Raw genomic sequence first — 17087 nt, 5'->3', positions numbered from 1 at the left:
CATCTAGTGCCCCCTTCTGTAAAGAAAGCTTTGTGTCTCACAAAATAGGTTATTTCTGACAACATTGTGTCAGTACTTTTTTAGTCACATCATTTTATAACCTAACCTTTAATGATATGAAATGGCTTGACTTTGTTTTGCAAATGTTTTCGAAAATATATTTGAAATTGTTAATTGCCTTAAAAAAAAATCCTTGTTCCCTTCTTCTGGTACACCACTTCTATGACATGTAAAGTTATTTGTGTATTTATTTTGTACTTATTTTTAATAAAAGCAAGGCCGAACAAGTGTGCAAAAAAAAGCAAAACAAAATTTGTATTAATAATTGTAATAATTTAAAAAGAATGTTTGTCCCTTGATTTCATGTTATTGGTTTTATCAGTGTTAAAACCTTTTTTTTCTTTTTTTTTTATGTTTCAACTTTTCTTTTTTTTTAATACAAAAAGTTTTTAAGTTTTAAGTTCAGAGGCTGCTTAAATATGCATATAGTGATTTTTCCCAGCATAAGTGGTGTTTTATAAAAATAAAGTATCTGAATGGTTAAAATATTTTTATTTAAAATTAACAAAAATAATTAGTTTTAATGACATCTCGAGCATTTGAAAACAAATAAAAATGTGCTTGAAAAGTCCTTGAAAGTCCTTGAATTTAACTTTGAAAGATCTGTACGAACCCTGGTTGGTCTAGTTGGTTTCTCAGCCTGGCTATGCTGGACTTCTGTTGGTTTAGCTGATCTTCCAGCGTGGCCAAGCTGATCTTTACCTGGTTTAGCTGGTTTTCAGTTGACCAAGCTGGTCATCAGTTGGTCTAGTTGGTCAACAGTTGGCCTAGCTGGTCTTCAGTTGGTCTAGCTGGTTTCTCAGCCTGGCTATTCTGGTCTTCTGTTGGTCTAGTTGATCTTCCAGCCTGGCCAAGCTGGTCTTCACCTGGTTTAGCTTGTCTCTCAGCCTGGCCAAGCTGATCTTCACCTGGTCTAGCTGGTCTTCAGGTGGCTAAGCTGGTCATCAGTTGGTCTAGCTTGTCTTCAATTGGTCTCTTAGCCTTGCCAAGCTGGTTTTCAGTTGGCCAAGTTAATCAGTAATCGGTATAGCTTGTCCCCCAGTCTGGCAAGTTGGTTTTGAGTTGGTTTAGCTGTACTACCAGCCTGGCCAGGCTGGTCTTACCCTGGTCTAACTGGTCTTCAGTTGGCCAAGCTGATCTCCCAGCCTGACCAGCTCACAAGTGCCTAAAACTTCTTTAAAACCAGCAAACCAGAATAGCTTGACCAAGCTGTGAGACCAGCCAAGACCAGAAAACCATCTTAGTCTGGATTAAGCTGTTTTTGTTTTTTTGTTTTTTTGTTTTTCAGAAGTCAATGAATTCAGTATCAACACATGCACACCTGCACTTTACACTACGAGGATCAATAGCTACAGACAAACTCCCAAATAAACACCATTTGTGAGATCACAGTTTGGTAGAGCATGCTATACCTGCAGAGAAAGTGTTTCTCTTCAGTGTGATGTGGTGTGAAGATACAAGCCCAGTCGCCATCTGCTTTCTCTGCTTCTGTGTATTGTGTCCATTGTCTTTTCACAAACCTCTAAGTTTCTTGTTAAAAAAAAACCCCTGTCTTTTCTGTGTTTAGTCTTTTTCTTGTTTACGTGTTGTTGTCACTTGACTTACTAATGTTTACACATTACCTGATTTAGCAAACAATCCCCCACACATCTACTTGCCATTCTGATTCACAAATGCACTCACTCACTCAAATAATGTCTCTCATGATGTTAGCAGCTACAGGTACACCACCGAAAACAAAATAATTCTTGTAAAAATAGCTGCTTTCCTCTATGGTATATCTGTGTGGGTTCAGGGAGGGGGCAGGAGGGTGATGTGTGTTGGAGACTATTGGCTCCCTGATGAACTACAGTAAACAATAGCTCCATTTCTGTAGCCCGTTGTTGTCAAAGTGACACCACCCTCCCAAGGACAGGCAGATGTCAACTTTCCTATGCTCTCACCTATAGGGTAGCTACATCCAGGAAAAAAAGATCAAAAAGCACATCATACAGCAACTAATAATTGGCATCCTCCTCAGCGCTCCCCATACAGGAAGAGAAAATCTAGAGCTTGTAGGCAAGATAGGAAGTCTCAACTAAGATAACTTAAAGTGTGTCACCATCCCTTTCTCTCAGACAAATACACACATGCATTTATGTTCAAAAACCCTCCACCATCCCCCCTTGGCATGACCTAGTTTACTGATGTTCCACGAAGACCCCTCAAGATCCCAGTACCCACAACTGCTAAATCTGTTCTTGCATCATTTTGCTCATTAGTTTACTGAGCCACATAGAACATACAGACTGCATTTTTTCAAAGGTAACAGTTTTGGATACTTATAAAGTTAAAAGGATGTTTCACCCAAAAATTAAAACATGTAAAAAAGTAAAAAATTATATAATTTCCATTTTTGGGTTTTAATCCATAATTTCATCATTGTGATTCTGAAGGTACCAGGTAAGTCACAGGGTTTCATGCGAATCCTGCAGTTAACACGGTGTCACAAAAATTTGAATGGATTTTTGATTGCAACTCCTTTCTTTAATCTAGTGAGAAGGCCCTACTGGTGAATAAATTTGAGCTGAGCATTAAAACTGAGGCTACCCATGGTCTGATTTTGTGGAGTGGGAAAGGAGTGGAGCGCTCCGACTACATCGCTCTCGCCATTGTGGATGGCCGTGTCCAAATGACCTATGACCTGGGTTCCAAGCCTGTGGTGCTACGCTCTTCTGTGCGGGTCAACACTAACCACTGGATACGAATCAAGGCCAGCAGGTACACTGCATCTCTAAGACAACTCATAAATGTTATTCCAATTGTCCATTTTTGCCACAGGTTTGCCATATAACTTTTTGTCAGTAATGGCAGACATTTATATTTGCCAAATGTTTGCCATAGTACGTTTTGCTAGTAGTTGCAGACATTTATATTTGCCACAGGCAAAATTATCACACAGGAAATCAACCTGCTGCTTCCGAACATTCATGTACCCTGAAATCGACCCAATTTTGCTGAATTACTGACAAGTGACATATCCATCTTTATGTTGCATATATACATTTTTGCATTAATTCAAAATGATCAACTTTTCCTATGTCGCTACAGATATAAGGTTGCATGCAAAATATTCGCAACATGGGTTCTGGTTCTGTGGAAACCAGGAAGTAGTCATGTTTCCATAAACAATGGGGATCGTGATTTAGAGGTTGCATTTTAAATTTTAAATTTTTACTCAACTGAGGTTAGGCTTAGTGTTGGGTTTTGGGTTAGGATAATAAAATATGCATTAATGTTGACTGGATTACATCATTTACAACTAAAAATGCAACTCGATTTTGGTGCCACCTAACTTGATTTTGGCACCACACATTTCACCTCAACAACGCTTCCAGCTTCGGACACTTGGGGCAGTGGTTAAAATTTCGTTAAGCACAGACTGACTTCAGCAGCAGAACTTTCAACCTCCTGTCGTTGGAATTCACAGTGTGATCAGTCTGCCACAAGTGTGCCATAGAACTGATGTTTTGTTCGGGAACGAGTCTGTTTCTTTGAACAAATCTTTTAAGTGAACGAATCATTCTCGTTCACCTCCATACACTGACTCATATTTCTCGCTCGCTAACGTTTCTCCCTTTCAAAGCCAATGAGCTCAGCACAAGACTGCTTTGGTGGCTTTTCATACCCATAAAGACTGACTATACCATGAGCCTAAAGCATTTGAATGCGGGCTGTGAAGCAGCTCGATGATTTGGTTTGACCCGCTGAATGAATCACTAAACCAGTCGAGTCAATCGAGATGTCTCGTTCATGAACGAATTGAATGTACTGGCATACTCGTTCGTGAACGAAATGAATCATCTGCTGACTGACTGAATGAGATGAGGCATGTCGTTCTTTCAGTTGGGCAATCTTGTTCAACAAGAAAAGGGGCCAGATGAATTATGAATAAAGTGAGTGATGATGACCACCCATTACAATGACATATGGATGTTACAGAAACTCAGAATTATTTTTTGGGCTAGTATTGTTGTCTCTGTTGTGCTGAGCAGTTCACAATATGAAAGTATGCTTTGTTGTTATTTTTGAGGTAATGTTTATAATGCTTAAACACACTGCATTGCATTAGTCCCTTAGTAGTATTGTAGAAACGCAATTTTAATAAGGGGTAATTAGACTTTTTCTGAGACTTGTGTCTCTGTAGAACAGAAATGGGCATTTCCCAGTCAGTAGGTGTTTTCAAACCAGGATGGTTCTGAAAATGCCCACAGATTGGGAAACGCCATCTACTGGCACAAAGGCGGAATTTGCAAAAATTGTCAATGAACAAATCTGAACTAATCTTTGGTGAACTGTTTCAAAATACTTGAGTCTTTGGGATTAATCAAAATCCCCAACACTACTGTTTGCTAGTAGTTGCAGACATTCATATTTGCTACAGTCTTGCCAAAGAATTCGCCAGTTAAGGCAAATTGCCAATTGTTGCCAATACAGGATTGCTGTAGGAGAACTACTACCAAAGATGAGCTGAGCTTCTGCCAGTTGTTTGCGGCAAACTGTTTTGTTTGCCTGAAATTACCTGCATGAACTGCAAGACTGGCACAAAATAAGTTTTTGCAAGGACAGTCTTCCATTGTCCAACTGTCAGAAAAGTCTCATTTTCATCGTTAGAAAATCTGTTTGATGCTATGCTATGGCTCACTATCAGTTTCAATTTTAAGGTGCTTTATTGGCATGACAAAAATGTTTACATTCGTATTGCCAAAGCGTTTACAGCTGAGCTGCATACAAATAACAAAACAAATACATAAAATAAAAGACTAAATATACAATATATTCTTGACAAATAAGGTTAAAAGTATAATGTTAAATAATAAAAATTTACACAAGTTTAAATTACACATAAAGGAAAAATAAAATATTACTAAAATACTATAAGAAAGAGACAAAGTAAAGTATGTTGGAGATGCAGGCTCAGGTCAGTTCACTCACTGTCCCTCGTTCTGTGGCAGACAGACACATATTTTGCTGCTATCACACAGCAGTCCTTGTATTCACCTAATAAGAAGGGCAGTTTTTTATTGTTTGTTAAATGGTCAAATGTGCTGCCTGTGAATATGTTTAATTTTGTGGGAAAAATGTTCCCGGATGGCTGTGTATTTTTTGTTTTGATCACAATGTGGACACAACCTTTCTTCCTGTGGCAGCCATGTTTTCCTGTGTCTGCCCGTTTCTATAGTGAGGTTGAGTCTGTAGCTTGTCAGGGTGGCTCTCAGTTTTTTGTCTGTCACCATGTACAGATTGTCTGCCATGGTGTATTCTCATTTTAGGGCCAGATAGCATTGCATTTTGCTCTGTTGGTGTGTTTGAGTTTCCTAATAAGTTATGTTTTATTTGTGGATGTATTTGTGGATTGTGTTATATCATAGTGGATATTTGCCTAATTCTGCCCTGCTTACATTATTTGTTATGTGCCGGTGTACTTGTGGAATATTTTTACAGAATTCTGCATGCAGGGTTTCAATTGGATGCTTTTCCCATTTGGTGAATTCTTCATTTGGATTTGTCAGTGGACCCCACACCACACTGCCATACAGGGCAATCGGCTCAATCACTAATTCTAAAATTTTTAACCAAATTCTAATAGGTATCTCTATAAGACTTTGTCTTTTTATGGCATAGAAGGCCCTGCGAGCTTTATCTCTCAGTTCACTGCAGGGTTAAAGATTTCAGTGGAAGTGATTTATAGTCCTAGATAATTGTTATGTGATGATTGTGTTATTTGGTTATTTCCTAATGTGAATATTCGTTGCATTCCCTGGGATCTGGATCTTTTTTGGAAGGTCATGATTTTAGTTTTATTGGGGTTTACTGTCAGGGCCCATGTCTGACAGTATTGCTCTAGCAGGTCCAGGTTCTGCTGTAGACCCTGTTCAGTGGGAGACAACAAAACCAGGTCATCTGCATACAGCAGGCATTTGATTTCTGAGTCATATAGAGTGAGACCAGGGGCTGTAGATTGCTACAGACTGGTTGCTAGTCCGTTGATTTAAATGTTAAACAATGTTGGGCTTAAACAGCAACCCTGTCTCACTCCACACTCCTGGGAAAGAAAGCTTGTTCTTTTTGTGCTAATTTTGATGCCACATATGCTTTCAATGTACATTGATTTAATGAGGTCATAGGTTTTACCTCCTATGCCACTTTCAAAAAGTTTGTAAAATAATCCAATGTGCAAGATGGAATCAAATGCTTTTTTAACCAATAAAACATGCAAAACAATTCCTTTATTTTGGACAACTTGTTTTTCAATTAAGGTTTGTAATGTGTAAATATGGTCAGATGTATGGTAATTTGGTAAAAATCCAATTTGACTTCTGCTCAAGACATTGTGAGTTGCGATGAAGGCCAAAAGTCTCAAATTAATTATACTACAATATATTTTCCCAGGTTGCTACTCACACAAATGCCTCTGTAATTATTTGGGTCAAATTTATCTCAATTTTTAAAGATGGGTGTTACCAGTCCTTGATTCCAGATGTCAGGGAAGTAACCTACACTCAGAATCACATTGAATAATTTTAGAATGGCTGATTGGAATTTAGTGGTGGGATATTTTAACATTTCATACAATATCCTATCAGGTCCAGATGTTTTAGATGGATTTAGAGTTTTAATTTTGTCTTGAATTTCCTTTTATGTAATAGGAAAGTCTAATGGGTTTTGATTATCTTTGATTGCCAATTCTAGTACTTCCAGTTGTTTAGTTATTTGATTTTGTTTACAATCTGTGCCAGTTTCTACTTGATTAAATAGTGTTTGGAAATGGGTTTCCCATATTTCTCCATTTTGGATTGCCAATTCTTCCTATCTATCCCTGTCTTCTTCTACTCTTTCTACAGAGCGCTCAGGGATGGCTCACTGCAGGTTGGTAATGAGGCAGCTGTCACTGGGTCATCACCCTTGGCTGCCACACAGCTGGACACAGATGGCGCTCTCTGGTTGGGTAAGTCTGTTTTACGCTACTTTGCTAAATCTTTGCTCAGTTATAAACCCACTACATTCACCTGCTCTGCCACACTGAATATTCTCAGTCCTTACTTAACTTTAATGTCTAATTCGATCTTCCCCCACAGTGAGGGTTTTTGAAGCATCAAAACACAATATTGACTTGTGAAATAGTTGCTTGAAAGTAGTCTTAATTCTAGGATGAGTTTCTACTATAGGCTCTTTTTATAGGAAATGTGTGTAGTACATCATAGGCCAGGGGTCTTCAACCTTTTTAAGGCCAAGGACCCCTTTGTGGATAGAGAGAAGGAGCAGGTACCCCATGTTACATACTGTATTGCATTATAAGCCTGGCCTATTATAACATGCATACTGCATATTATTATATTAATGTATTTACAAAGCCATGTCATGCATTAAGTTCAAGTTAAGCTCAATCATAAGCATTTGTGGCATAATGTTGATTACGAAGAAAATTAAAATAAATAAATAAATAAATAAACTAATTTGACACATCCCTCTTTTATAAAAAAAAAAAAAAATAATAATAATAATAATAATCACAGCTACAGAAAGGCTCTTACAATGGAAGTGAATGGGACCAGTCCATAAATATTATAATACACACCATTTCAAAAGAATAGCTATATGGTGTAAATATTATTCGTGTTAACATGATTTTAGTGTAATAAAATCACTTAACCTTACCTGTGTAAAGTTATATCCAATATCACTACATTGTTGTCATACCGACGTAACTCTGTTAAACACCATAAAGCTGGTAAATCCCTGATTTTATCACACTAAAATAATTTTAACATGTATAATGTTTAGGTCTTTTAGCTATACTTTTGAAACAGTGTGTATTTTAAGGTTTATGGGCTGGCCCCATTTACTTCCATTGTAAGTGCCTTACTGTAACCGTGATTTTTGCTGCTTCTTCCTTTTAAATAAAAGTCAAAATAATCAACATTCTGATGATTGAGCTTAACTTGTATTGAACATGGAACATTTCTAATGTGTGAGGGACAATGAAACATTTAGCAGAACGTTAGCTTCTTTAGCTTTAGTTGAAATTTCACAAAAATTACTTCAAGATCAAACAATAATTGGTGGGCCCCCTAGAGCCCCACCACAAACCGTCTGTTGAAGATCCTGTCATAGACAATTATACCTCAGTGTTTGCTATCTAATTGTCTTTTTACAAACCTATCAAGATAAAGAGGGTTGATTATTAAATATTAAGGTCTCAAAATCTCAGTGTGGCCTACAATTTCTTGTAGGGTTGAGAAATGTATTTGCATGCTGAGCTGCAAAGGGCCATCCACTCCCTTACAGTAGCTGTTGATCAGGTGGTATGGATGCCCGGTAGCTAGAATGCATTATCCATAGACAGCCCGAACATCAAAAGCTCCCACCTAAAATCCCTTCTTTCAAATGTCATTATTTATTTACTTATTCCAATGTAATTCACTTGAAATTATCCCTGTTGATCTTCAGTTCCAAAGCATACAATCTGATTAAAGAGGGCAACACGGGGAGGATAATTAAAGAGACACTATGTGAACTCAAAGCAGTGCAAACGAATTATAACAGGAGTTAAACATTTTTAGTTGTGCTCAAAGAGTGGGAGACTGAGCTGGATTTTGACAGTCAGGTGCCTGAGGAGCGGAGCACTCACTCCGAAAGCTGTCAGGGAACAATCCCCGGAGCCGGCCTCCCAAAAACTCTGTTTGATCTTATCACTTATTCCTGTCCCTCTGACACCCAGACATCTTATGTGTAATGAAGTTTTTAACACCCTTTTATGCTGGGTTTCCATAACCCACAGGCTGTTCATTGGTGTTAAATAATATATAATGCTGTAGCTAGCCTGCATTTCTGGTATCTCTATCTCAGGTTTCACAAACATTTGCTACTTCTGTAAAGGAATAGTTTACCCAAATATGAAAAATCTGTCATCATTCTTGTTGTTTCAAATCCAAGGACATAAAAGGAGAAATTCTTAAAGGGATAGTTCACCCAAAAATGAAAGTTCTCTCATAATTTACTAACCATCATGCCATCCCAGATGTGTATGACTTTCTTTCTTCTTCTGAACACAAACAAGTCCTTTTTTACCATAAATTTCCACTTTCACTTTCAAAGTGTGAAACAATGTGAAAGTGAAAGTGGAGATTTATGGTAAAAAAAAAAAAAAAAAAAGGACTTAAATATTGATCGGTTTCTCATCCACACCAATCATATCACTTCTGAAGATATGGATTTAACCACTGGAGTCTTATGGATTACTTTTATGCAGCCTTAAAGTTAATTTTTGAGCTTCAAATTTCTGGTCACCATTCACTTGCAGTGAAAGGACCAACAGAGCTGAGATATTTTTCTAAAAATCTTCGTTTGTGTTCTGCAGAAGAAAGAAAGTCATACACATCTGAGATGAAATGAGGGTGAGTAAATGATGAGAGAATTTTCATTTTTGGATGAACTATCCCTTTAAGGAAGTAGTAGTCGCTCTTCCATGCAATAACAAATAATGGGGACTGGAACTTTCAAGCTTTAAAAAGGACTCAAAGGCACCATAAATTATCCCAAAAGTGGTCCTGATGCATTGATGTGGTATATTCAAGTCTTCTGATGCCATTCGATGGCTTAGAATGAAAAACAGACAGAAAAGTTGTTATTCACTGAAAATTTTATTCTTGAGTTCATGAGAGAAGTAGCGGTGTATCATTGTTGGGTGAACTATTTCTTTCAATCTTTCACTAACAGTCACAAACAAACTAGAAATTGTACACATGCTGGTTATACAGTAGTTGAGATCCTATACTTTGAACACCTGTGGGGTTTTGTACACAGCTTGAGTGTGAAACTTTGACCTATATCCACACCCACAAAACATCCAAACACATAGAAGACAGTGAAAGTCAAGTACTGTACAACGAATCATGTATACTTGATCTGATCTTTTCCATTCCTCTCTCTCCCTCACTTTTAAGGTGGTCTGGAGGAGCTGTCTGTGGCTCGTCGGTTGCCTAAGGCTTACAGCACAGGCTTTGTTGGATGTGTGAAAGACGTGATAGTCGACGGGGTGGAACTGCATCTGGTGGAGGACGCCTTAAACAGTCCCAAAATATTACACTGTACTGCCAAATAGTCTGGCACCACCTTCCTCCCAACACCATGTCTACTGCTGTAATTATTTTTCTGTTTTTTTGTATACTTTTATTTGCCTTTTATATTGGGAAAAATTACATTGTTTTAATAATAATTTTTTTTGTTTGTTTTTTCATCTCTGTGTCCAACCATAATCCCATCCTCAGTTGCAGGTGAACATGGTGTAACAAGACATGCAAAAAGTCTTATTATGTCTGTGCTGTTTCTATGACAAACAAAAGGAAAACATACTTGCTTATTGCTTGAACAGTGGCAGATGAGGTTGGTGCTGTTTGACCTTTCCGTTGATTGCCTTTTCTTGGTGCCATAGATCTCTCACTGTCTGACAGACACCATACATTCCTCTGAGCTCTTGCTGTGGTCCATTATATGTCATAAGGTCTAAAAAATTACTTCTGCTTTATCAACAAATGACAGCAACTGTTTAATAAGCTGAGCAAGTGTGTGTATGATATTCCTCATTCATGATTCCACTTACGGGGTGAAAGCTCTAGCTGACGTAACAATTAGCCTTCCTCGAAATTCAACATAATTTTCCATGCAAATGATCATTATTGACCTGTGAGATATAATAATAAATAGTAAAGAACTACATGAGACTGTGAATTTTGAATATGCTATATTTTGTTGCAGTTGTCCGTCTCATGTGTTGTGCATATCTAAAGAGCAATTACATATATAAATATACTATATGACCACTTGTTGCATGCATCTTTTTAAGTGTTGAGTTGATTTTGCCTTGATTTTCTTTGATCTTCATCATTCCATTCAGGGCAGAAATGTAGCTTACGAGGAGGACTGCGTTGCAATGTAAAGACTTTTGTTTCTCCTGTTTTGACATTTGATCATTCAAGTTGGAAGTAATATTGATTTATATATATATATATATATATATATATATATATATATATATATATATATATATATATATATATATTTGCTATTTGTCAATCTGGATTTCTTGTGTGTTTGTGTATGTGTTAGAAAATATGTGCAAGGAAAAATGGTTGTTACAACAACTCAACATTGGGAGGCGCTGTAACAAAGGAATAGATTAGAGACTCAATAGGCACATTGGGTAGACACAAAAGCATTGAAATTCCTGGCATGTTCAGTCATCAAACAAAAAATGATGTATTCACAGCATTTTTCCCCCTATTCTGTATCAAATGAAAATGTTGCTTTAAAATGCTGCCAGCACTTGCTATAAAAAAGTGATTTTGTATGTAGACCCTTTGCATATTATGACTTTGGCCCCCATTTCACAACAGTAATCAGTAAAAATAATAATGCATGAGTGTGTCATGTCAAAATGGTTTTTGTAACCTGTTCCAAAGCAGATGCAATGCTATGGTTTCTACTGCTGTCACAGTGTAAGACATAGTTATTAGTTTGATATTAGATGCTTTGCAATATTCCGAAACAAATGTATGTCTGTTAGGGTAAAGTATCAGTTTCTTTTTTCTTTTTTTTTTTATTAATTTATTTTCTTTTTTAATTTTTTACCCTGGGACCTGTAAGATCATGTACAGCCCTGTGACGATCAAATGTAAAATTTAGCCATATGTTACTGAGGTCTTGTTTTAGTATTATACACTGGAACCAAGTCTGACTGTGTCTATACACAAAGCATATCCTGATGTGGCTCCAAGGAAGGGTGGGGTCAGGGAATAATTTATCATTAAGCATTCACAGGATGTTTAGTGTACTAGACTAAGAGCAGGAGCCCTCCATTACTGCACGAGTTACAGTATGGATCATCCACCCTTTTAAGTATCGTGCCCTTGCCTTCACTTTTCCAGTGGAATACATTTTTTGTCTCTTTTTTAATATTGGAAGTTATTTTTGACATCATCCAGTAGCTTTGCTCCTGCATACTTTGAGTGCTCTCAAGCGACAAGGCCTATGGTGCGGATTGCCATGGAAATCTGCTGTGTGAATGGAAACTGAGAAATGCCTTAAAATCATTCACCGTTCATGACTAAAGTTAATGTTCATTTTGTTCTGTGCTCTCAACTTTAGCCAGTATATCAGTGTCATTCCCATAATGTAAATTAATTCAAAAATGTTAATAATTATATTAATAATGCTTAAGAACATTTCCAGAATGCCTCAATAATAGTGGTTCTGGACTCTACAAGAATACTATTTACTGTACAAATACTATTTTCAGTATCTTATTTATGTCTTAAAGAGGATTCCCAGACTGGCATTTGTAAACTACTGTTTTGATTGAACTATACCTGAAGGGCAGTGCACAGAATGAGAGGCATGATGTTACTATTACTAACTTTAATACTTGTGTCTTGTGTTCCAACCACCATAAAATAAAATGTTAAACAAACTGACCTGACTTTGAAACCTTTCTGTAACATTTTACTCCTGATAACATCTGTGAATAAATCCCTCCATTTCCCACACTGCCTGAATCAGAGCCTCAGTGTTTTGTCTGGAGATCTGTCTTTTAACACTGTGGTTCTTAATTGGTTTTGCCTCAGGACCCAGATTTTACAGAGTACCAATTTTACACAGTACCAATTATATAGTACAAAGCAAAGGTAAATAAATAATCAAATATGGACATACTGTATAGGCCCAGCAATATGCTAAATTAATAACATAACACCGTAGAAATCAGTTAACAGTAAGAAGTTAACATCTGTGCAAAATCACCGGGACACTTGTGGATGTGGCTTCATTTTGCTCCTAGAGTCAAGGTTTTATTTACTTTTTATTTGTATTCATATTGTTTTAATTAATTATGTGCATTTATCATTGTGTTTCCCTGCTGTTTGTGACCCAATCAGAACAGACCTTTGAGCCATTTTGGGGTTGTAACTTGACCCTTCAGTTGATAACTTACCCTTTTTCAGAATGACTATTTTTAGATTCGATTCCCAGCTTTCCCCCATCCTGTTTCCACTCTTAATATTTCCTTTAATAATTTTTATAATAAATACAGATGTATGTAAAGGTTGGATGTGATTTTGATGCAGGTAAAATTAACCATGGTTTTACAATAGTAATATTGTAGTAACCATGTTTTTTGGTGGAAGCCATATTATTAATGCAATTAACCTTGGTGTTACTACAGTAATATGGTGTTAATATAGTAACCATGTTTAATTGTGAGGTTATTATGATTTTACCACAAAATTCTCTGGTGATACTATGGTTACTGTAGTAAAACAATGGTTAATTTAGGGGTAGGGGTTGGTGTATGGTGTCTGTGGGACTCTAAATAAACACAATAATCTCTGCAGTGATTCTGTATGTTAGTATATAATTAGGAGTGCAAATAGTATTTGCCACTATAACACTGGATGAACATATTTTTAAGATATGATATTTTTAAACCAGCAGAAGAATAATGTATTTTATTTTGAAGGTGAGAAAGGAGAGGGAAGATTCAAGTGGAGTAGTCAAAAATGCAACAATGCTATGTTATCTTTAGGCAATATAAAATGTCAGATGTTACCAGACATGACAAGCCCAGGGTTGCCTGGAGATGTAACAGAACAGATCCCATTAAAGAACTGCACCACATGGAAAAAACTGTTAGTGGAAAAATCCATTAGATTCCTCTGCATGGCAGTTAGTATGAAATGATCCACGCCTAAATGAGCAGAGGACTCCTTCACACCAGTGCAATAAAGGGGGCTTTTACTTCAAGTAACAAGGCTGCAGCTGTCTAGCAAAGTCCGGGGCTCTGAGGCTCCCATTGTTCTTCCCCATGGGGTTTTTATTTGGGACCACAGAGTCCTCGGGCTGTAAGGTCATGGGGCATCCTGGATGGGGACTGGTGGGTAGCACTGGCTCTTCCTTTGGTGAGTGATTTCCTTGAGCTTCACCACGCCACCACAGCTCAGAAAACAGCCTAGTAATACAGTTCGATGCTATTTGGTGTATTTTGATTAAAAAGAAACATTTTTAACCCTAAAATGCATAGGTGGATTAAAATGATTGTATTTCTATCTATCTATATATACACACTCACTGTATGTAACCAAAATGTAAAGGCCATGTTAAATATCATGTTCACGTTCATATATATTTAGTAAGATAAAGGCAAGCTTTCATTCTGCAGTTGTTTTATCCAAAGTGATTTCCAATATACTTATTACAGTCACAGTTCCCTGGAGCAACCTGTGGTTAAATTCACACACAACTTAGATTATCAATATTTTTTACCCATGCAGGCATACTGTAGGGTAAATGTTAGCTATGTATTACTGTACTTCCAATTATTGTAACATAATTTGCTTGTATTGTGAGACAGGGACTTGCCAGAAAAACAACTTTTATAATATAAAAAAGATGTTGTCATACTTTTATTATTCTTACATGTAAGCATTCTTCTACATCTGTGATTAATTTGATCAAAGCACCATTGAATCACTCTTTCATAGACTGTAGTTTTGGCCTTTCCTAGCATATGTGTGAAATGTACAAAACAGTTAAAATGCATAAATTACTGTCCTCAAGGATAGAGTTGCCAGCATTGTTTGCACTGGATCTTTCTCTGCACAGAGTACAGCAGGTCAGACTCTTTGTAGAGAGAAAGAAATCCATAGATAAAGCCCTGCATTTCTGAAAATTGCATAACCATGTCCCCCTGCAGATTAATCTCCCTCATGGACACTGACGTCATGGCAGCTATGGCATTGCTGCAGTGCCTTGCTGGCTGCAGATTGTGCCCACACCTTCAAATCACCCCAATGCAAATGCAAATAGGGTCGGCCTGAATGGAAACAAATGAAACAAAAACAGAATCTCTGTGCTGCTGTACAATGTTGTGTATATTCTTCTACTCATTCTCTAGGCAAAAATAGCAGCATTAGACCTTAAAGAAAAATAGCAAGCAAGAAATGAAATAAAGGTGATAATCACATGGAAGGAATTGATAAATTTAGAGTTGTGACTTGAGAGAGTGAATATGGAGTAACCTATATGGGTAGCTGATATTCTGTATAACATGTATATCAACTTTAATAAGAGTTAAACTTAAAATCTACATGAATGTATAAGGGACAGTGTATATTTTAGGTACCTCTACCTGATCACCATTTTTTTTAGGTTTTCAATAAATTCATAAACTCTCCCCTGATTTATTTGTTTTCATTATAAAAGGACTATTCTGGGTTCAATACAAGTTAAGCTCAGTTGACAGCATCTGTGGCATAATATTGAAAACCACAAAAATGGTTTTTGACTTGCCCCTCCTTTTCTTTAAAAAAAGCCAAAATCTGGGTTATAGTGAGGCACTTACAATGGAAGTGAATGGGGCCAATCATTAAAATACTCACTGTTATGAAATTATAGCCACAAGACGTAAACAATATATGTGTTAACATTATTTTAGTGTGATAAAATCACTAAATAACCTTTTCTGTGTAAAGTTATAGCCAATTTTACAACTTCATTGCCATGAGGATATAATGTAAACAAACCCTAAAAAGACTGTAAAAATGACAATTTAAACAACTTCATGGCACAAATAATACATGTGATTTTAACAGAAGATTTAATGTAAGTGCTTTAATAAAATTAGAAGATTTCCATTTCTGCCTTTAAACCCTCCAAAAATTGGCCCCATTTACTTCCATTGTAAGCGTCACACTGTACAATATTTTGTTTTTTTTTTTTTAAAGAAAAGGAGGGACGAGATGAAATAATTTTTTTGTGGTAATCAACATCATGCCACAAATGCTGTCGACTGAGCTTAACTTGTATTAAACCTGGAATATTAATTTAATGTTAGTACTTTATAAATACCAGGGCACTAAATGTTTGCCATATTCATGTACGCTGTAATCTAAATACATGAGGCAACATTGTAAGGAATTGTTAAGGGTAAGAAATAGCTCCTACACATAGCTCCTAATTATTATAATAGGTAACAACTGCCTGTAATCACCAGGGGCGGTTCTAGATCATTTTGACTGGGGGGTTGGGGGGGGGGCATGGTGTGCTTGTAGGGGGGCAGCTGTATATATATGTACTACCTTAAATGTCCCCTGTACACATATAAAGCATCATTTGCTGATTTAATATTTGCGGACATGCATTTTTTTTAAAGACATTCAAAGATTCACCAAATTTAAGTACACATTTTTTTTTTTTTTTTTTTTAAATATATAAACAAACAGGCTCATGACAAATGTTTCAATTTGTCAATACACCCTAACATTCTGGTTTTACCCACAAACTTTAAGCCATGTTGCCATGCTTTTCTTTAGAATGACTAATTCAGTAAAATTCTTGGGTAAAATTAAAGACAGGCTACATCAGTGTTTTAGCTTATAATTTAAGCGGTAGGCTATAATCAGCATATACAGGTCTTGTAAATCGTCACCATTTCCTTTAAGATCCTTTTAAGAATTTTTAAGCAAATTTTTATATACAATAGTTCATTTTAAATGGTGATTTTTTAAATGCACATATCTATCTCAATTAGATATGTGCAGCTTAAAAAAGCTGCATGCATCGTAATTATATGTGACCAATAAGATGGCTTTAATGTGTGTTTTTTTTAATCATTATTATGTCTGTCAGTGGCTGCACATCCTTACTGAGCGCGCTTGGTGTGCGCCTCTTATTAGAGAATGCTGTTGCTAATATTAATGCTGTGTTCCATTCAAATTGGATGTGGGATATTCCTACTTGATATCTCCAATCTCCAACCATAAATGCTTTTCATTGCCAGATGCTCGGAAGATGATGTTTAAGGAAGCAAAACTGCAATGCTCCCGTTAGCTTAGCAGGTGTTTGACTGTCACCAGAGATGTCTCCTAGCAACCCAATTCATAAACAATTTGCTACATTAGCATTGAGCTACAGGTGTTCGATTATCAAAAGAGAGT

The 17087-nt window shown here is 36.6% G+C and overlaps 1 protein-coding gene across 4 annotated transcripts in view; it reads left to right on the top strand.

The window, feature by feature from the left end:
• The window catches only part of agrn (agrin), a 361141-nt gene extending 348488 nt beyond the window's left edge, over positions 1-12653 (top strand). For all 4 annotated transcript variants that reach the window (XM_051661300.1, XM_051661303.1, XM_051661302.1 and 1 more), the window contains 3 exons: positions 2596-2820; positions 6945-7048; positions 10047-12653. In XM_051661300.1, the coding sequence (XP_051517260.1) occupies positions 2596-2820; positions 6945-7048; positions 10047-10204 (487 nt within the window). In that variant the 3' untranslated portion in view covers positions 10205-12653. The remainder of the gene's footprint in view (positions 1-2595; positions 2821-6944; positions 7049-10046) is intronic.
• The last annotated feature ends 4434 nt before the right edge of the window (positions 12654-17087 follow it).

The sequence above is a fragment of the Myxocyprinus asiaticus genome, chromosome 29 (assembly GCF_019703515.2).
Source record: "Myxocyprinus asiaticus isolate MX2 ecotype Aquarium Trade chromosome 29, UBuf_Myxa_2, whole genome shotgun sequence".
Taxonomy (NCBI): Eukaryota; Metazoa; Chordata; class Actinopteri; order Cypriniformes; family Catostomidae; genus Myxocyprinus; species Myxocyprinus asiaticus.
The sequence above is the reverse complement of the archived record's forward strand: the minus strand, read 5'-3'. Positions and strand labels throughout refer to the sequence as shown.